At 41.7% G+C, this 21,166-nt stretch overlaps 1 protein-coding gene across 4 annotated transcripts in view; it reads right to left on the bottom strand.

Annotated features, from left to right (window-relative positions):
* The window catches only part of RIC3 (RIC3 acetylcholine receptor chaperone), a 137,364-nt gene that overhangs the window by 91,499 nt on the left and 24,699 nt on the right, over nucleotides 1-21,166 (bottom strand). For 3 of the 4 annotated variants that reach the window (XR_010749121.1, XM_066366331.1, XM_066366341.1), the window contains exons 2-5: nucleotides 18,969-19,198; nucleotides 17,914-17,989; nucleotides 14,618-14,711; nucleotides 7,337-7,482 (exon numbers count right to left, since the gene is read on the bottom strand). Coding sequence is in view for 3 of the 4 variants with exons in the window: in XM_066366331.1 (XP_066222428.1) it covers nucleotides 7,337-7,482; nucleotides 14,618-14,711; nucleotides 17,914-17,989; nucleotides 18,969-19,198 (546 nt within the window). In the remaining variant the exon portion in view is untranslated. Of the gene's footprint in view, nucleotides 1-6,685; nucleotides 6,868-7,336; nucleotides 7,483-14,617; nucleotides 14,712-17,913; nucleotides 17,990-18,968; nucleotides 19,199-21,166 lie in introns of those variants that run through there. The other variant, XM_066366350.1, reaches the window with a different exon arrangement.

The raw sequence follows: 21,166 nt of genomic DNA, 5'->3' as shown, positions 1-21,166 counted from the left end.
AGGAAATAGCAGTTAACGTCAGTCAACCTTAAACTGATATTCCCAGTAATATTCAGAAGGGTAATGTACTGATAACACCAACTCTGGCCTTCAATATAAAAAAGGGAGCAAAGAGAAGTAAGAGCTATCAAAGTCATAATTACAAAAACATTTCAACTTAAAAGAGGAGGAAAATAGATTGAAATGGGCGTGGCTAAAAATTAGTATATTAGACGTACAAGTTGAGGAATTCTCCTAGGACAAAGATTAAAATGACAGAGAAATAGAAATTATGAGAAAAATGGAAGACTGATCTAGAATATCCAACCTCAGAATTACCAGAATTCTAGAATGAGAAGGCAGATGAGGTTAAATGGAATCAACTAACAAAGAACTTATAAAAGAAAATATTCTTTAGCTGAAGAACGACTCAAGTCTTAAGAAGGGAAAAAACTCATTAAATGCTATGTAAAAAATATTAGGAAAAATCCATTTGGGTGATGGGCACACAACACAATCAAGAGTTCAAATGCTATGAGATGTTCACCTGAAACCAATGTACTCTTGTTGATCAATATCACCCCATTAAATTTTATTTCTAAAAAAAATAATAATGATAAACACATGACTCAAACAGAATAGTATTCCCAGAAATAAACCCTCACTCATAAGATCAACTAATCTCTGACAGAAGAGTTGAAAATACACACAGCATTAATGCCATTCTCTTCAAAAGTGCTCTTAAAAAAAACAATACATGCCAAAAATAAAACTGAACCACAATCTTACTCCATATTCAAGAATAAACTAAACTGATGCCATCCCGACCACCTCTTCAGAATTCCAACTGGATCAGTCTTGCCCATATTCCGTCTTCCTATTTACTGACATCACTAAAAAAAAAAAGAAAAGAAAAAATCCACACATTCATATATATTCAGACATATGCCAATGAACCTGCCCAAATTCAAATGTGTAAGTATAAAGGGAATACAAATTTCCAGAGAGAAAACAAACTAGGTAACTAAAAACAGGCTGCCCACAGAGAAGAAGAATCAGACTGAGATAAGATGTCTGATTTTCAACATCAAATGAATACAGAGAATGAAGTGATGTTTTCAGGCCCATAAGGGAAAATGGCACAATCGTATAATTTTATATCTGGCCAATTATTTGTATAAAGGTAAAAAATGATATGTATAGATATCCAAGTATGCAGAAAGAACAGCACTCTATATGGGGGGTAGGGGAGGTACTTAAGAAGGTATTCGGACAAATACAAAAAATAATAAAATATTTTAATTCACAGGCCCTGGCCAGTTGGCTCAGTGGTAGAGCATCAGCCCGGTGTATGGAAGTACCAGGTTCAATTCCTGGTCAGGGCACACAGGAGAGTGACCATCTGCTTCTCCATCCCTCTCCTTCCCCCTTCTCACTCTCTCTCTCTTCCTTTCCCACAACCATGGTTTGATTGTTTTGAACAAGTTGGCCTGGGCACTGAGGATGGCTCCATGGCCTTGCCTCAGGCACTAAAATAGCTTGGTTGCCCAGCAATGAAGCAATGGGCCAGATGGGCAGAGTATTGCCTGGTAGGGGGCTTGCTGGGTATATCCCATTTGGGGTGCATGCGGGAGTCTGTCTCTCTGCCTTCCTGCCTCTCACTTAATAATAATAAAAAAATTAATTAATTCACAAAAGATACTGTATACACGAAAGTAGCAAACAATGAGTCAGTAAGAATTATTAATGTAAAATAACTATTGGAAATATGGTCAGAAATGTAATGTCATTGTTAAATCTGAAAAGGCTAGTATCTTTAAAAGTTAACATCATTTGTAGCTAAAATTCCACAATACCTAAGAGGTAGGTAGAAAGTAAACAGATATGGATTTTACCTTATTTGGGTACAGGGTTATATAATGAACATCTGCAATTTGGAGGAAAAAGAGATTACAGTTTTCATTTCCTTGATTACTGGAGATTACTGAAATATTTTTTCATATATTTTGTAGCCAGCTGCATTTTTTTGTGTACTGCTTGTATAGGAAGCTATCACTGATTTCTAAATTAGTTAGAGAACTTTTTATATATTAAAGAATTTCTTTCCAGTCATATTTGTTACAAATATTTTTACAGGTTAGTATAAGCTTTTAAATTTTGCAGTATTCTCTGATCTAGTGTTCTCTGAATTACAAAAGATAAAACTGTTAAGTATTCAAGCTACACTTTCCCATATATTTTCTTCCCTTGCTTTTTAAAAATTAACCTTTTTATTTTGAGATAATTATAAGAAATTATACAGAAACCCATGTGCCCTTTACCCAGTTTCTCCCAATGGTAACATCTTCCAAAACTATAATACACTATCCCAAATAGAGTCAATATACAGAATATTTCTATCAACACAAGGATCCCTTATGTTGCTTTTATGGCCACATCTACTTCTTCCTACCCCCATAACCTCCTTAACCTCTGGCGACTACTATCCTGTTCCCCATTTCTATAATTTTGCCATTTCAAGAATGTTAGATATATAGAGTCACACAATGCCTAAACTTTTGGAATTAGCTTTTTTCTTTTTTCTTTTTTTTCTTCCCATTTTTCTGAAGCTGGAAACAGGGAGAGACAGTCAGACAGACTCCCGCATGCGCCCGACTGGGATCCACCCGGCACGCCCACCAGGGGCGATGCTCTGCCCACCAGGGGGCGATGCTCTGCCCATCCTGGGCGTCGCCACATTGAGACCAGAGCCACTCTAGCGCCTGGGGCAGAGGCCACAGAGCCATCCCCAGCGCCCGGGCCATTTTTGCTCCAATGGAGCCTTGGCTGCGGGAGGGGAAGAGAGAGACAGAGACGGAAAGCGCGGCGGAGGGGTGGAGAAGCAAATGGGCGCTTCTCCTGTGTGCCCTGGCCGGGAATCGAACCCGGGTCCTCCGCACGCTAGGCCGACGCTCTACCGCTGAGCCAACTGGCCAGGGCGGAATTAGCTTTTTTCACTCAGCATTATTACCTGGAAATTCAACCAGGTTGTTGAATGTCTTAATAGCCCACTATTTTCTATGGCTGAGTATATGGCCACAGTATCAATACACCATAGTTTTTGTAAAAAGCTTTATCCTTCACCTGTTGAAGGATATCTGAGCTGTTTCCAGTTTGGGGCTACCACAAATAAAGCTGCTATAAATAGTCACGTACAACGTCTTCATTTCTCTGGAAAAATGCCCAGGACTGCAATTACCAGGTTATATTGTATTCACCTGTTTAGTTTTTTGAGAAACTGCCAAACTTTTCCAGAGTGGGTGTACTACCTATACCAGCAATGTAAGAGTAAATCTATTTTCTCCACATCCTCACCAGCATTTGGTGCTACTGCTTTTGTTTTGTTTTGTTTTAGTCATTTCAATAGGTGTGTAATGGTATCTCATTGTGTTTTTAATTTGCATTTCCTTAGTAGCTAAGATGTGGAACATTTCATGTGCTTATTTGCTATTTGTGTATCCTCTTTGGTGAAACATATGCTTATATCTTTTGCCCATTTCCTAATTAGATGTTTGTTTATTTTTTACTGTTGAGTTCTGAAAGTTCTTTATACACTCTCACAAAAATTAGGGGATCAGGGAATGTGCAGATATTTCAGCCTTTTGTATAGTGCATTTTCACCAATGAAATAAAAGTTGGTTTTGTATCTCATTTGCATAATGGAACAACTTTCTTTGACTTGTCATTTGCTTTTCTGATGTTGTTTAATAAAAAAAATCAAATGCTTTTTTTATTGCTTCATATTCATTTTGAAATATCTCCTCATTTTTGTGAGTAGTATACATTCTAGATATTAAGACCTTTGTTGGATATATGATTTGCAAATATCTTCTCCCACTGTGTAGCTTGTCTTAAAGGTCTTAAAGACAAAAGTTTTTAGTTCTGCTAAGCTCAGTTTATCTACTTTTATTTTTATGAATTGTGCTTCTGATGTCAAGTCCAGGAACTCTTTGTCTAATGCTAGATCCCAAGGATTTTCCATTTTTTTCTAAAAGGTTTATAGTTTTACAATTTTCATTTATATCCACATGATATATTTTTAGTTATTTTTTTCTATAACATGTAGAACTTAGGTTGAGGTTTATTTTTTTATTTTTAAAAATTTTTTGCTATGGACATCTAATTGCTCCAGCAACATTTGTTTAAAAAGCTCTCTCTCCACTGAATTGCTTTTGCACCTTTAAATCAGTTGTGCATATTTGTGTGGGTCTATTTCTGGGTTCTCTGTACTGTTCCTTTTATCTGCGTGTCTATTTCTATACCCAAGCCACAAGGTCTTGATTACTATAGCTATATAATAAGTCTTGGAATCAGGTACACTGATTCCTCCCATTTTTTCTTTTTAAAAATTGTCTATTCTTATTTCCTCTGCCTCTCCATGACCCATTTTAGAATAATCTTTGCTGTATCTACACAAACTCTTGCCAAGGAATAGTGTTAAACCTATTTGTCAATTCAGGAAGAACTGACATTTGTACTAACTTGAGTCTTCCAATCTATGAACATCATGTGTCTCTCTAGTTAGACCTTTGATTTCTTTAATCAGAGTTGTCCAGTTTTCAGCTGACATGTACTGCCCATGTTTTGTTAACTTTACACCTAAGTCTTCCTCTTTCTTTGAATAATTAAAAATTATTTTTTATGTCAACATATTCATTGCTGATATACAGAAATACAATCGACTTTTCTATGTTTATCTTGTATTCTATGACCTTGCTGCATTCACTTATAAGTTCTAGGATTTCTTTTTGTGTGTGTGTGTGTGTGACAGAGACAGAGAGACAGAGAGAGGGACTGATAGGGACAGACAGACAGGAAGGGAGAGAGATGAGAAGTATCAATTCTTTGTTGTGGCTCCATAGTTGTTCATTGATTACTTTCCCATATGTGCCTTGACTGGGGGGCTACAGCAGAGCAAGTGACTCCCCCCCCCCACTCAAGCCAGTGACCCTGGGCCCAAGCCAGCGGCCTTGGGCTTCAAGCCAGCAACACCCAGGCTCAAGCCAGTGACCATGGAGTCATGTCTATGATCCCACACTTAAACCAGCGACCCCACACTCGAGCTGGTGAGCCCACACTCAAGCTGATGAGTCAGTGCTCAAGCTGGTGACCTCGGGATTTCAAACCCTGGGTCCTCTGAATCCCAGTCTGATGCTCTATCCACCGCACCCCCGCCTGGTCAGGCAGTTCTAGGATTTTTTAATAGATTCCTCGGAGTTTATTATATAAGCAATCATGGAATCTGCATATAGGGAAGTTTTATTTCTTCTTCTTTAATCTGTATGTCTTTTCTTCCCTTTTACTTATCTTACTGCACTGCTTGGAACTTCCAGCACTGTGCCGAATAAGAAAAGTCATCCTGGCCTGTTCCCAACCTAGGGGGAAAACATTCATCTTTCATCATTCAACAAGATGTTAGTTGTAAATTTTTGTAGCTTCTCTTGATCAAGTTGAGGAAATTCCCCTCTAGTCCTGTTTTCTGAGAGTTTTTATATATTATGAGTGGATCTCACATTGCTTGTACACTCAAAAAATTCTGTGCTGCTAAAGAGCCAGTTACATATATGCAACTATTTTTTCTAGTTTTTAAGGTTCCTCTCCTGCATCCTTAACTATTTAGCATATCTGGAATCTTTCTGCTCTTAACTATGTAGCGTCTTACTTCTGCTCTGGCAAGGATGGAAGCATGGGGACTCCTCCCACCGAACAACTAGAAAACCAAAAACGGAGGAAGTGCTGGTTCTCAGACACTAACTACAGAACAGGCAGGTGGCATGATCCTGAGGAAAGGGAAACAGTCCTCTGGTCTCACTGAGTTCGGAAGACAGATCAGAGTTCAGGGAGGCCAGGGCAGCCAGAATTTACAGGAAAGAACGCTGGAAAAAAAGGAGCTTCATTGAGAAAGAGCTCCAGAGATCTTCAGAGAGAACGCTTCCTTGTTTTTAGCTGAGGTCAGACCTATGCGTGTATGAGAAAGAACTACCAAGGACAAGAAAAGAATTACTGAAAGCACTAGGTCTAAAAATTCCCGGAGCTTACACACAGCTAGGAGCAGCTGTACTGGCCAGAGTGGGAAGACCTTGTGGGGCATTAATTAGACAGAGTCCTGCAAGAGGACAGCCTTACTAGGGGCTCTGATATCAGCCATGGAGTAGAGGCTACTCTGGACCCACTCGAACAAATCTTGTAAACAAGCCTCCAAGGGAACAAAGTGATTCCTGGTCATTTAACAGTATGCCAGAAAGAAGTCCAACACTGTTTAAAGCACTAAAACAGAATCCAGCATCCAACGATTTAAAATTTGCAACGCCCATCATCCAATCAAAATTTACCAGGCAGGCAGGCAGACAGGGCAGGAAATTAGGGCTCATAACAAAAGAAAAAAATATTACTAGAAACACACCAAGAAATGACACAGATGAAAAGATAAGCAGACATGACTGTTTAGAAGCTGTTACAAATGTCCCTCATATTTTTAAGAAGGGAGAGGAAAATAAATGGCAAATAAGCACACAAAGATATGTTCAACATTATTAGTCACTGGGGAAACGCAAATTAAAGTAACAGTTGAGATACAACTATACACTCATTGGAATGGCTGACCTTCAAAAGACTGACAATACCAAGTGTTACCAAGGACGTGTAATTCCAGTTCCCATACATTACCAGTGGGAAGGCAAAATGACAGAGCCACTTTGAAAAGCCAGTTGACTGTTTCTAATAAAGTTAAACATACACTTACCATAAAACACAGAAATCTCATTGCTACAAGGAACTAGAAATATATATATCCAAAGACTTGTATGCAAAAGTTCATTGCAGCCTGATTCATAACAGCTCAGCTCAAAGCTGGAAACAACCAAAATGTTCCCACACTAGCAAATGGAGAAACAAGTTATAGTATATATACAACAAAATATGACTCAGCAGTAAAAAATAAAATGCTAATATACTCAGTAAACAAAACTCAAGAGCATTAAGCTAAATCAAAGAAGCTAGAAACAAACAAATAAAACACATGCGGTATGATCCATTTATATAGACAAGGTGAAAACGACAGGGAGAGAGGCCGTTCAGTTGCTACCAGGGGAAAGAGGGACCTAGCTTCAAAGGGGGAGAGAACTTTCTGAGAGGATAGACACGTTCTATGACTACACAACTCAACACATCTGTTGAAACTCATCCACCCATATACTTAAAATTGATGGCATTTTACTGTATATATATTATATTTCAGTAATAAAGCTGACTTAAAAAAATGTATAAGCTCTCTTTTCTGGGCTGATAGCTAACAGAGAAACAAGACGACAGAGTTTACCTTCCCAGTCCTCCATGTAAGGGGCCTCCTCAGCTTCCTTCTCGGGACTGGGTCTGTCAGTGAATTTTCCTTCTTTCATGACCCTGGTGATTTCTCGGAGCTGATGCAGCAACCGTTTTTCTTGGTCAGAAGTCACAGTCTGTGCTCTGCGTAGAAATATCAAATAATCCAGCCATTTAGTGGTGAATACTCCTTGGCAATGAACATAAACATCACTATGATCTGTCTGGATCCTAGAACAGGAAGTTCAACAGCAGCAGAGAGTTATTCTAGGAACTGATCCTAGAACAGCATAGTTAGTAACTAGACATTAGTTAGGTCAATGTTCTGATTTTACAAATGGGACTGCTAAGGCCCAGAACAGATCACGTGATTGCCCAAGGTCCCCCAGTACTGGGAGCAGACGCCGCTGGCTCAGCTTGGCTCGGTGTTCTTCAGTGTCCCTCACTGCCCCTGCTCTCTGAGCTCCGAGTCGTTTCAGTGTTCCTTAATGTTACTGCATTTACTGCAAGCCACTTCTGTCTGAAGCAAGGTCATGAGAATAACACCTGCTGGGCCGTGAGCCTCAGCTAGGGAGGGACGTGCTGCTCGGCCAGCCCCACAATCACCTGGCTGCACATACTTGTGCAGAGATAGAGATACACCCTAAAATTCCAGAGCTGATCACACTAACCAATCAATCATTAGGCCACAGAAAATGGGGAGACAGACCCTCTGGGGGGAAATTATACATTCCTGTTGCTAATTAATGTGAGCACTTCAACGAAAACTAAAGTCTCCTGACTTCTGAAATCACTCAGTGCAATTCTAAGCACAGAGCTCAAGCTCCACAGTGGAGAAAACCTGGGTTTGAGTCCCAGCGTAGCTGGGCGGCTCTGGACAAGTGTCCACACAAATGAAGCTCAAGGAGACAGGGTGACTTTTTTTGAGAAGGAAGCACGGCATCACGCTCACAGGCGGACAAGGCCCATAGAAGACTGAGAACTGTCTGCTTTGCGACCAGTTTCATCTAGTGGCAAGATTTAGTAGAAGCTACTTAGTCTTCTCTTAAACACCCCAAACATTCTGAATCAATGTAACACTCATGAAGGAAAAATGACACATTCCGAATCAGTCTCCAGTGGAGGGGCCATCTATATTTCTAATCAGATGGCCTTCCTTTTTATACTTAGCTTCACAAACTTTAGCCTTAATGACCAACAGGGAGAAAGAAGAGGGCGTTTCTCTGTCCAGCATTAAGACAGAAACTGAGAAAAATAAACGCGCCGCATTTCTGCAGCCCTTGGTGGGGGGAAGAGCTCCACTTCTTCCACATAACTGGCCTCTCAGACATGAACTGAGTGAAGTGACCCGTCTGTTCTACACTCCGCTAAGCTCCTACACTTACTGGGCCTCATAGCTCTACTCTGCCCATCAGTGCAGGAGCCCTGACTCACCACAACTGCTCATCTGCTCTGCATAACCCCTAATTCTTACAATGACCCACTTTGTGGGGGCTTCTGGGGTAGCTAGGTCACCCCCACCCCAAAAAACCTGTATGTTTGTCGTAAAGCTCTTGCTCTCTGGCAGCAAATGTTACTTCTCTGGACTGAACTCAATGTAGTCTGATTTTTATTGAATGAAACAGTCTGGCTTTTCTGTTTCTTAACTCATGGAAAATCAGAACCTTAATTAAAAGAGAGACAGCTAACAGAAACAGAAACAGACAAGAGGCCCTGGCCAGTTGGCTCAGCGGTAGAGTGTCAGCCTGGCGTGCAGGGGTCCCGGGTTCGATTCCTGGCCAGGGCACACAGGAGAAGCGCCCATCTGCTTCTCCACCCCTCCCCCTCTCCTTCCTCTCTGTCTCTCTCTTCCCCTCCCGCAGCGAGGCTCCAGTGGAGCAATGATGGCCCGGGCACTGGGGATGGCTGTGGCCTCTGCCTCAGGCGCTAGAATGGCTCTGGACGCAACAGAGTGATGCCCCAGAGGGGCAAAGCATTGCCCCCTGGTGGGCACGCCGGGTGGATCCCGGTCGGGCGCATGCGGGAGTCTGTCTGACTGCCTCCCCGTTTCCAGCTTTGGAAAAATGAAAAAAAAGAAAAAAGAAACAGACAGGAGAAGCTTGCAGATGGAATCAAAGCTGTTAATTAGATGAATTTGAAATAGAGATATTATCCTGGATTATCTGGGAGGGCACAATGTAACTATGAGTCCTTACTCCAGACTCTTACAAGAGGTCAGTGATGTGAGAAGGTCTCACCCACTATTGCTGGCTTCGAACATGGAGGGAAGGGCCCATGAGCCAAGAAATGTGGGCAGCTTCTAAAATCTGAAAAAGACAAGGAAGCATATATTCCCCCAGAGCCTTCAGAAGGGTGTACAATCTGGCCAACACCTTGATTTCAGCCCAGTGAGAACTTCTAATCCACAGAACTATAAGATAATGCACGTGTGTTGTTTGAAGCCATTAAGTTTGTTATAAATTGCTCCAGCAGCCACTGAAAACTAGTTACACATTCCTAGAGCACACTTTACCTCTGAGATGCAGTTCCTTATAGAGAAATAATAATTCCATTGACAACCATATAGTATTGCAAAGAACAAATCAAAAATCAAAATAGGTAACAAAAAAGATATTATTGCTGAAAAAGCTTGCTTTAAAGTACTTTCTTTTAGATCTACCTCATTCATTCTTTCAACATGTCCTGACATTGTCAATGCACAATCAAGGAATACAAATTTGAACAATGAAGAATCCTCAAGAAGGTTACAGGGCATTAGGGAAAACAGAAACGATAACAGAAGATCAGAAAGTAACATGATGCTTACAATATCGGGCAAACCTAGGTGGCAGGGGGCACCCTGGAGGAATACCTAACCAAGTTTTCAGTCCAGGAAAGGACTCTCAGAGAAAATGTTGTCTAGGTTGAGACCTATGAGACAAGCAAGAGTTAAAATAAGTGTGTGGAAGGTGGGGTGGGGTGGGGGTGGAGAGACATCCAAGCAAATGAAAAAAGTACATGCAAAGTCCTAGAAGCAAAAGTGCACAGGTATTTCAGAGGAATAAGCAGTCAGTGCGGCTAGACTACAGAGAGAGGAATGGAGAAAGATACAGCAATAGAAGTATGCAAGGCCACACTACCCAGGCCCGAGTAAAACAGAAGATATAATCCATCTGTCTGAAAAGCAGAAAGTCAATTGAAGGGAGGCAAAATAAGAGCAAAAGAAACCACATGAGATAGTTCTGACCAATGTCAAAAGTAAAGGTATTGGCCCTGGCCGGTTGGCTCAGTGGTAGAGCATCGGCCCGGCGTGCAGGGGTCCCGTGTTCGATTCCTGGCCAGGGCACACAGGAGATGTGCCCATCTGCTTCTCCACCCCTCCCCCTCTCCTTCCTCTCTGTCTCTCTCTTCCCCTCCCACAGTCCAGGCTCCATTGGAGCAAAAGATGGCCCGGGCGCTGGGGATGGCTCCTTGGCCTCTGCCCCAGGCGCTAGAGTGGCTCTGGTCGCAACAGAGCGACGCCCCGGATGGGCAGAGCCTCGCCCCCTGGTGGGCGTGCCGGGTGAATCCCGGTCGGGCGCATGCGGGAGTCTGTCTGACTGCCTCCGTTTCCAGCTTCAGAAAAATACAAAAAAAAAAAAAAAAAAAGTAAAGGTATTCATTCATTCACGTGTTCTTTCTTCCGTTTCAATGAATACCTCTCAGAGCCCACTATGGGCCTGTGCTAGGCTCTGGGAATAAGAAGGTTAATCTCTGCCCTATTTAGAGCTTAGAGTCTTTTTCAGGGAGATAGACTTATTAATTAGGAAAAAATGACAAGACATGGTGACCAATGAGACACAGGAAGTGAAGGAAAAGGTGAATCAAGGATGACATCTAATTTCTGCTAAGCAGACAGTGAAGCCATGTGCTGAGATGGGGAGAGTAAAGGTAGAGTAAGTTTAGTGGGGGCAGATGATGAGTTCCACTTTGGATATACATTCATTCATTCATTCAAGAGACAGTTATTTGGTGGGGAGAAGGGTAGGTATCTATAAGAAATGTCCACCCTAACTCAGGAAATGAAGACTCTCAATAGGGAATGGCCATGATTTGCTCTTCTACCATTATTACGTGTACAAATTGCCTGTATCAAAAGTGAGTATCTATTCTTTTCCAACAGTGTTTACTTAGTACCTACGATGTGAACACAGTGAACAAAACTGACTAATACTGTTCTCAAAGAGTTTATATTCCAGCAATGCATGCTAGAAATCTATAGTTCCACACGCATGCTCAACATGCCTGCTAGGGCTGCCTGCGGCCAAAGGCTGCATTTCACCTCTCCCCTTGGGCCATGCCATGCTTCTTCGGGGTGAATAATTACAACCTGGACATGCAGCCTTAGAAAGGAAATTTTGCTAATCATAAGAACAGAAGTGAGGACATCTCAACTCTGATTCTTAGATCAAGTCTCTGTGTCCTTGGGCTGCATATTGTGCCTAATATCAGACATAACATGGTGCAATCCAAGCCTTCAGTAGGTTTCATTATTTAAACACGTAGACAGACATATATATATATATCAACAAGTAAAAGCTGTCTGAAAGGTTTATGAGATAGTTTTGTGGGGGGTTTTTTTGTTTTTGTTTTTTTTTTTTGTATTTTTCTGAAGCTGGAAACGGGGAGAGACAGTCAGACAGACTCCCGCATGCACCCGACCGGGATCCACCCGGCACGCCCACCAGGGGTGACGCTCCGCCCACCAGGGGGCGATGCTCTGCCCCTCCGGGGCGTTGCTCTGCCGCGACCAGAGCCACTCTAGCGCCTGGGGCAGAGGCCAAGGAGCCATCCCCAGCACCCGGGCCATCTTTGCTCCAATGGAGCCTTGGCTGCGGGAGGGGAAGGGAGAGACAGAGAGGAAGGGGGGTGGGTGGAGAAGCAAATGGGAGCTTCTCCTATGTGCCCTGGCCGGGAATCGAACCCGGGTCCCCCGCACGCCAGGCCGACGCTCTACCACTGAGCCAACCGGCCAGGGCTATGAGATAGTTTTTAAAACCTTTCCCACATTTTGATCCTTATATAAGCAATAAGATAAAGTTTCAAAAACTGTGTATTTCTGAAATTTTAAGCAAAATCTTAGTAATACTGAATGGTTATTATTTAAAAATATTTTGAAAGCTGAAAATGAACACATCTTCTTGGTCTTAAATCCTCTTCTTGGCCCCCAAAAATCTTGATAAAAATCTTGATCTAACCGAAAAAAACACTACAGTATTTTGGGATCTTCCAATATTCATACAAGCACAGACTCATGGTAGAACAAATGCCACAGAAACTGAAATTAGAGGATGTAAGTACCAAAAGGAAACAATGAAAAGCATGGGGCTATGTGGCCCTTGCATTTTCAGGGTTGAAGTCCCACAGAACCTACCTGTAAGGATAAAAGGTATTGGATAAGGGAGTATCAGAGAGAGTCACATCTTTATAATCTGGGAAGAGAGGTTTGGGAGAGAGAGCTGCAAGCTACTCTTTTTGGAGGAAAGGGAACTGTTCCCCCGTTCCCGAGCAGGATTGTGGAAGATGTTTTATACAACTGTCAATATACGGCAGGCTGGAAGGGGTCCATACTCCCGCATCTTGTAAGCAAATGTTTTGAGCTAGGACCTGTGGGCCCAGAAACAATGAGATGGCACAACTCCAGATGCAGGTTGGCGGTAAGTCCTTTGCTTCTGCACATAAAACAGAGTAATAATCGAGCACAAAGAGGCCAGACAATAGTTAGGGTTACAGTAGTGTGTCCCTGGCCTGGGCAATGGCTGGATGATGCACATGGGTGGGGTGGTGGGGTTGGTTTGAGCTCAGGGAGTCTAATAGGAGTAGCAGTGAGAAAATATCTTCATGTGGTTTCTTATCCGAGGCCCACGGGCTGATCTCCCAGGTGGAGGCCCTGCCTGTAGGTATTCTTTCATGGCTTCCATTGCCTTTAGCTGTGACCTGGAGCTTCCAATGGACAAGAACCAGAGTACAGATATTTTTTGAGACATGAGAGTCAATAAAAGCCTGGGAGTTCCCCACCCAGACTGTGAGTGGAACAGAGTAAGGGCAGAAAAGATCAGAAAAGTATAGTTGCACAAAATGGCTTAGTCACATTCATACAAATTCTCATACACTAGCTAACATAAAAAGCATCTAGCTCAGTGCTTATTCCTCAGTCAGTGCTCAATAAATATCAAGTATTATTATACACTCACACAGTACATTCATGTAGAGATATGCACACATATCTATACTGCTTTGGGAAATATTCCAGAAAGTCACTCTCTTTCTAGACAAAAGAAGGTCAAGGCTCTTGGGTCCATATAGGCAAGGTTCATCCTCATAAATGTCTTTTCAGCAGCATTGTAGACATTGCAGGGAAAAGCCAAGACAAGAAAATGAAATCTTAAGATGTTCATTCTTCTCCTGCCCAGTCAAAGATAGGCAAGGCTGGGGCCAGGGCGCAGAGTAAGGGGCGCGGGGCTCTCGTGCTACCAAGGATGGCAAACAGAAGAGGCCCAGGTGCAGCAGCAGTTTTCTGGGGCCAAGACTCCACGGTGAGCCCACAGAGCTATACAGAGGGACCTGCCAACACACTGCTTTGTGCAGGATTTTGCCTCTCACCCTTGTTCTTCCTCAATTCTTGTCTTAAGGCCTTGCTTAAATAGAATCCCTTTGTTCTCAACCTCACATTCTAGTTTCACCTTCCGGGCCTTCCCACATTCATGTGTTCTTAGTGTTGCCCACTTCTATCAGCTACCTTCTCAGATGCACAGCCAACCCTGTGGCAAGAGGAGCGAGTCTTCCTAGTGGAGCAGCCCAAGTGGCTAGGCTAGCTCCTGACACCTACTTTGCATCTCTAGCTCTGTTCTGGCCCAGTCAAGACAAACCACAAGTGCCTAATCTGATCACACTTGCTCTATTCTCTCGTTTTGTCTTAAATAGAAAGCAAAATATTTAATAACCTGTCTTATTTAAAATTATGCCTTTTTTTAGACAGCAAGGAAATTATCTTCTTTAAAACCTAGGTATTTCACCCTGAAGGACTTGCTCACAAATTTACTCATTGACAATAATGTGCATAACACTGGACAACATATGCTCTTGAAAACTGAGATTGCTTGACAGCATGAAGATAGAAATGTTACATGAAAAGTAATATGCAAATGATACATAAATTGGCAATGATATAAAATAAAAGTAAGTGGCCCAGAAATCAAAGAACAGCAAAAATTTGAATTCTCTAAATGGGAAGTACATAGTCTGAGTCCCGAAAACCTACCTTTCACCATTAGGTCCCACTCTATTGATTAGTTTTTCCATGGCTTCCTCGGTCTCCCTCAGTTTTTCTTGCAGTTGAACAAGCTCAAAATTGGCTGGAAAACAAGCACTGATTTAAGAACCAACGTACATAACTCCCTAAGCTCTTTTCTGAAACATGGCTGACTGTGACACACTCCAGTAATCCAGGCTGGTCCTGAGACTCAGAGAAGAGACTAAGAGCTTCTCCAGCTAATCCAATCAGGATACAAAGGGTACCGCAGTCTGGGCATCTTAGGATACATGTTGAGTGAGTGATGAACAAATCACTCTCTTACACACAGAAATACAGCAGGACCAGCTAAGAAAGTACTTAGGGCCTGACCAGGAGGTGGCACAATGGACAGAGCGTCAACCTGGGACATTGAGGAACCAGGCTCGAAACCCTGAGGTCACTGGCTTCAGTGCGGGCTCACCAGCTTGAGCATGGGGTTGCCAGCTTGAGCGTGGGATCATAGACATGACCCTATGGTCACTGGCTTAAGCCCAAAGGTCACTGCTTAGGCCCAGAGTTGCTGGCTTGAGCAGGGGGTCACTGGCTCAGCTGTAGCTCCCCAGTCAAGGCACATATGAGAAAGCAATCAATGAACAACTAAACTGACACAACTATGAGTTGATGCTTCTCATCTTTCTCCCTTCCTGTCTATCTGTCCTGTCTGTCCCTCTCTCTCTCTCCTTCACTAAAAAAAAAAACAAACAACAAACAAAAACCTAGGAATTAAAAACATTCCCCTATAGTTAGCCAAGAAAAAATAAAGAATATAAACATACCCTTTTATCACTGTTTTCTTTTTTTTATTAAAATACTGTTAATATACAGTATTGTATTAGTTTCAAGTGTACAACATACCGGTAGTTATTCAATATTAATATACCTAACAAGGTAATCACCACACTATATGTAGTAACATTCTGTCATCATACAAGGTTATTATATTATTGAATATCTTCCTTATGCTGTACATCATATCCCTATGACTTTTTTACTTTATAACTAGAATTTTGTACCTTTTATTCACCTTCACCTTTTTTGCCCTTTACCCCACACCTTCTTCTCTGGAAATCACCAGTTTGTTCTCTATGTCTATGAAACTGTCTGTCGTGTACTGTTTGTGCATTTGTTTTGTTAGGTAAGTAAAGTCATGTAGTATTTGTCTTGCTCTGTCGGACTTATTTCTTTTAGCATAATATGCTCTAGGTCCATCCATGTTGTCTCAAATGACAAGATTTCATTATTTTTGAGTAATATTCCATTGTGTGTGTGTATAGATACACCACATCTTCTTTACGCATGGACACTTAGCCTGCTTCCATATTTGGCTATTCTAATCCAAATGCTGCTCCAGGGTAAAGTACCAAACCTATGAGGTACTTTAGAAAACTAAATGAAATGAGCAATATTTCACCTGCACCTAATGTTGAAAACATATCTGGAAGGTAACAGTTTAAATGTGATGCTTCCCTAATAGAGGAAGGAGGTCTTGAACTAGAGGTGAGACCTCTCTGCCCAAGACTGTCTGCCCAGTCATGTGGAGTGAAGTGGTGTAACCCTGCCTCCCAATTTTCTCAACAAGGGTCAGTAGAGAGCACATCTATCTACTGAAATGTTAAGACCCTAAAAGGAGAACAAAAATATAGAAGTCAATCAGTATATAAAATGAACTTTAAGGCAGTATGAAAATAAGTTGTTCATTATACAGGTAATCGAGTTTTTATGTTTCATACCCAGTACCATTCTCTGCCCAGATATAATTAAAGGGTTATTGTGAATGGAGTGTTCCAAAGGCCTTTTAGTACTTCTGGAACAAACTCCTATTCATGCAGTTACATCTATAAAATGTCTGGAGGACTGGGCCATATAAATGCTTAAGTTACTTTTATTTTCTACATGATTCAAACTTAAAGGATAAGCTGATATAACTGCTACTACATTATAAAACAGGTGCTCTTAGCAACTTATCTTACTTCTTTCTATTTCAAATGCATTATGTGACAGGATACAGAATTTTCTATGCTTTAAAGAGTCCACAAATCTTTCAAAAGTATTTTACTGAGGCATTTGCCATCACTGTTAGACAGTATCTCAATTAAGAACATGGCAGCTTTCTTAAAGAATTCCTTGAATATTTAAGATTTCCAAAAAGGGTACAGAATGTGACTGAAATATCTACTTCCACGGATAACCCGCAGTAAATACAAAAAGCAATTATGGCTGAGGGCAGATGCTCCCACGGTCCAGCCTCACTGCATCTGGCTGATGTCTTTGTTTTAAAAACCTCTGATCAGCCTGACCTGTGGTGGCGCAGTGGATAAAGCGTCGACCTGGAAATGCTGAGGTCACCAGTTCGAAACCCTGGGCTTGCCTGGTCAAGACACATATGGGAGTTGATGCTTCCTGCTCCTCCCCCCTTCTCTCTCTCCTCTCTCCCCCCCCCCTCCTTTCTAAAAAATAAATAAATAAATAAAAATTAAAAAACAAAAAACAAACAAAAAAAAAACCTCTGATCAGGCTTTATTAATCACCGGATAAAGCAATTTGGCCTCCAGGGCCTTTAACAATATGTCTTACCCTACCTACTCCTCAGGCCTTTTCCCCACAGCTGCCCTGTGCCAGGCTGTGCCTCACTCAAGCCATCCTATCTCTCTGACAGGCCCTCTTCCGTGGACACCCAGCTACATGTGACTGCGATAACGCTTTTGTCAAACCCTTTCTAGGTAGTCAACTTTTCACCAGTTATTTTTCCTGACATCCATCCTAGACTATAAAGTCTTAGAGGGAAGAGTTATGCCATACACATTTCATTTCCCCAGATAGGGCAGAATATTCTAGTTGGTCAAGAAACATTTGATGATCAAGTTTCAAGAGCCAGAAGTGTTAAACTCTGTCCCTAGATCTAATAACCAACTTTGACAATGACATGGTCTCTCTGTTTCACTTTATTTCACTATCTCCGTGAAATAAAGAGATTTGCTACCAATATTCTAAAGTTTGAAAATGAGAAGTAACCTGTTCCATATGTGAAATATTAATTTGCTAATGTAAAAAGTAAAATGGCGGTATTATACATTTTGCAACTACTTTTCCCTTAAACGCCAACATCAATATAGAAAATTTTGAGAACTCTCAGAGCTAAGGTAAAAAATGGCATCAGATTAATCCTATGCAACTTTTGAGAAATGCTTTTAAGACATATCCAGATTGTCCCTCTGGCTGTCTGACTCAGTAAAACTTGTGAGGATTTTGAAAGGGGCCCTTACTAATTTTCCTGTAGGTGTTTCCAGGGGTGGCGGCAGAACACTTCCGGTCCTCTGCGGTCGCTTTCCCCTTTGAAAGCTGAGAATTGAAGGAGGAACAGCAATCAACAGCAGCTCAGAACCTCAAAGTCATGGAACCCCTCATATTAAGTGAAAAAAAAAAAGAAAAAGGTTGGCAGACAAAAATTAAGTCAGAAATCCAATTGCATAGCAACATTAGAGAAATATCTCAAAAACAAAAAGCCAATAGAATGTTTTCAAGTAAAATAACTATTAAGGCACAAAGGAAAAAAATCTTTCTATAGGTCATCTGCTTACCCCATGCTTATTTATAAGACTCAACTCAGGCTGCCTGCAAAATTTCTGGGCTAGAAGGAGCCTGTCTCTTACTACTTGCTCTATTTCACAGTTCCTAGCTAGGCCCATGGCCTGCCAAAGTCAGCCTGGAGGTGGAACTTAGCTAGCCGTCTATTCGTAAAGAACTCAAACATGTCTCCTCAGAGCTAGGAAACATGAGGCTTAGTTTCAGGATATGCCAGTTCTGTTTTAGAAGAATTACTGGAGATGACGTTAAGAAGACAGCACCTCATACTCCTGGGGGGAATGAGGGAAGAAGGACAAAGTAATGTTGGTACAGTCATTCGCTGGCCTCATGGTGGCTACCTGGGATTCACTGACTCAATCCTCAGAATAAAGCTCTTAAAACAGCTTTATGTCTTTTCAACTTGCAAAGATGTTCAGTCGAAAAAAGTTGGGAGACTTTGAACTTTATTGCTAATTGCATTAGCAGCTAGAAGATCCAGGTTGAAGTCCTGGTTCTACTATTTTAGTTGTGAATTCTGGGGCAAATCATTTAAGCTCTGAATGAAGATTTTCTCATCTGTAAAACTGAGTTAACACCTATCCTAAGTACCCTATGAAGACAAGACACAGTTTGAAGAGATGACAGATTTGGAAAAGGGTTATGAACTTTAAAGGGTTTTAATGCCAACAATGATTTTTATTATGATAATATGAGATTGTTACTGATGCCATATGATCAAGATAATTCCACTTACCTTAAATAGAATGTACAGTATGTATAAAAAAATCCCAAAACCATAGATTGGAATAACCTGTCCCATCAGGCCTCTTCCACTACCTCCTCCTCCTCCAGTGCCTCCACCTGACCCCTTGGCTTTTGCAAAGGCCTCTGCAAGGTGGGACCTCTGGACACGAGCTGCAGGGGTCGGGCCATCTAAGGGTGCTTGGTGATGCTGCATCATAGGTGGAAATCGACCCAACTTTCCTGAGAAAATAAAATAATCCGTCTTTAATTCTTCTACTATTTTAAATATGGCTACTATGAAAACACCTAATTAAGGTACAAATAATAGAACTCAGATCAAACAAAGTTTAAGAAAAAATGAGAACTTGATTATAAGGATATAGACTGAGGTATCACACCAACCATATGATGTAGCAATCTCCAGCTGTTGACCAAACCCGTTTTTTCTCTTCCTTTTGGGTCCAGAGCTAGACATTTTTCAGCTTCCCAGAGAGTTAACTGTGGCCAGGTGACTGGGTTCCAGCCATAGGAATGTGAGGGTTATGTGCTAGTTTAAGGTGTGGCCTATAAAACTTCCCATGTATATATTTTATTGATTGATTGATTTCAGAGAGACAGAGAGAGGAAAGGGGAGATGGAGAAAGGGAGAAGGAGGGGGAGAGAGAGAGAAAGAGAGAGAAGTGTTAATTTGTTGTTCCACTTCGTTGTGCATTCATTGGTTGCTTCCCATATGTGCCCTTACTGGGCATAGAACCCTCAACCTTGGTATTTCAGGACAACGCTCCAACTAAGCTAACTAGCCAGGGCCAACACTTCCCATGTAATAAACTCCATGTTCATTTCCCTTCTGCAAGGTGGATGCTGGCACCTAGGGAGACCTTGGAAATCATATTATGATGAAAACAGCAGAGCCTTGATGGACCTGGGCCCCTAAATAACTGTGTGTCACAGAGTCTCTCGCTGCTGCCACCCCCCACCCCAACTTAGAACTGTCTGGACCTGCTTATGTGAGAAGAAATGAACTTCCATTGTGTTGGGGCCGTGGTACAGTTTGGAGACTGCTACAGCAGGTAGCCCCCCTAACTAATACAGATGAGGACATGCAATCTGGTCTTGGAAGAGAAGAGAACTAGAAAGTAGAAAGCCAGCCAGAGCTAGGACAGCTACTCTCATATTCTAGCTCATCTTTCTCCCTCTCTATGGGGCCACAAGGCGTTAAAAAAATTTTTTTTTATAATATCTTATTTTTATTTGTACTTATTTACTTTAGAGAGAGGAAGTGAGAAAGAGAGACAGAAACATTGCCTGTATATTCCCTGACCCACAGGGATTGTGGGAGCCAACCCACAATCCTCAGTATTATAGGACTACACTCTACCAAACAAGCTATCCAGCTGGGGCCACAAGGTGGGTTTTTTATTTCGTTTTGTTTTTTTCCTCTATTTTTCTGTGCATTTCTTCTTCATTCCCCTTTTTATGCATACCCTATCTTTAGCTTCTTTGGGAATATGAAAGAAGATGACCATCTCCAAACCCCTCATTTGCATGTCCTTCAAGAGGCCAGCAGACTGGTCATAATTCCACATTTCCGGAGGGAGGTTTTGAATACTCAGATTGTAGGTATGCACCCCTTTCCAGTCAGCTGGAGCTGAGCAGTCAGGATCCATGCAGTACAAACGGGGTCACAGCAGTCCATCCCTGTGAGTAAGCTCAGGGATTAGAGAAGGGGGGAATGGATCAGTTTTCTTGCATTTCTTTTCTTCCATCAGGAGCTGCCAAACATTAACACCAACTGGTAAACCTACTGAGAGCCAGAGGTGAGAAAGAAAAGGAAGATATCTTTGCCAAGGCCCTGTGAACAGGTTTATGTGGAAAAACCGTAGGGAGATAAAATTATAGTGCAGAGAACACTACAAAGCAAAGACTTCATAAATCAGACTGTAAAAATGCAAACTATCCCGTGAAAAACTGTTGGATTTGACTTCAACAAAATTATAGATTTCTGTTCAATAAAGAATACATGAACTTTTGCAACATCTAAAATTGACAAGGGATTAAAATACCTAGAACGGACTAGAAATCCCTACAACTAAATATAAACATTGCAGGAGACCCAAATTAAACTGCTAGAAGGGGAAAAAATTAGAATGGTGGATAACAGTAAGGACTGGCAAAGATGTGGGGAGGCAAAAACTCTCACGCACATGC

Source organism: Saccopteryx leptura, chromosome 1 (genome assembly GCF_036850995.1).
Source record: "Saccopteryx leptura isolate mSacLep1 chromosome 1, mSacLep1_pri_phased_curated, whole genome shotgun sequence".
Classification (NCBI taxonomy): Eukaryota; Metazoa; Chordata; class Mammalia; order Chiroptera; family Emballonuridae; genus Saccopteryx; species Saccopteryx leptura.
This window is presented reverse-complemented; position numbering and strand designations above follow the sequence as displayed.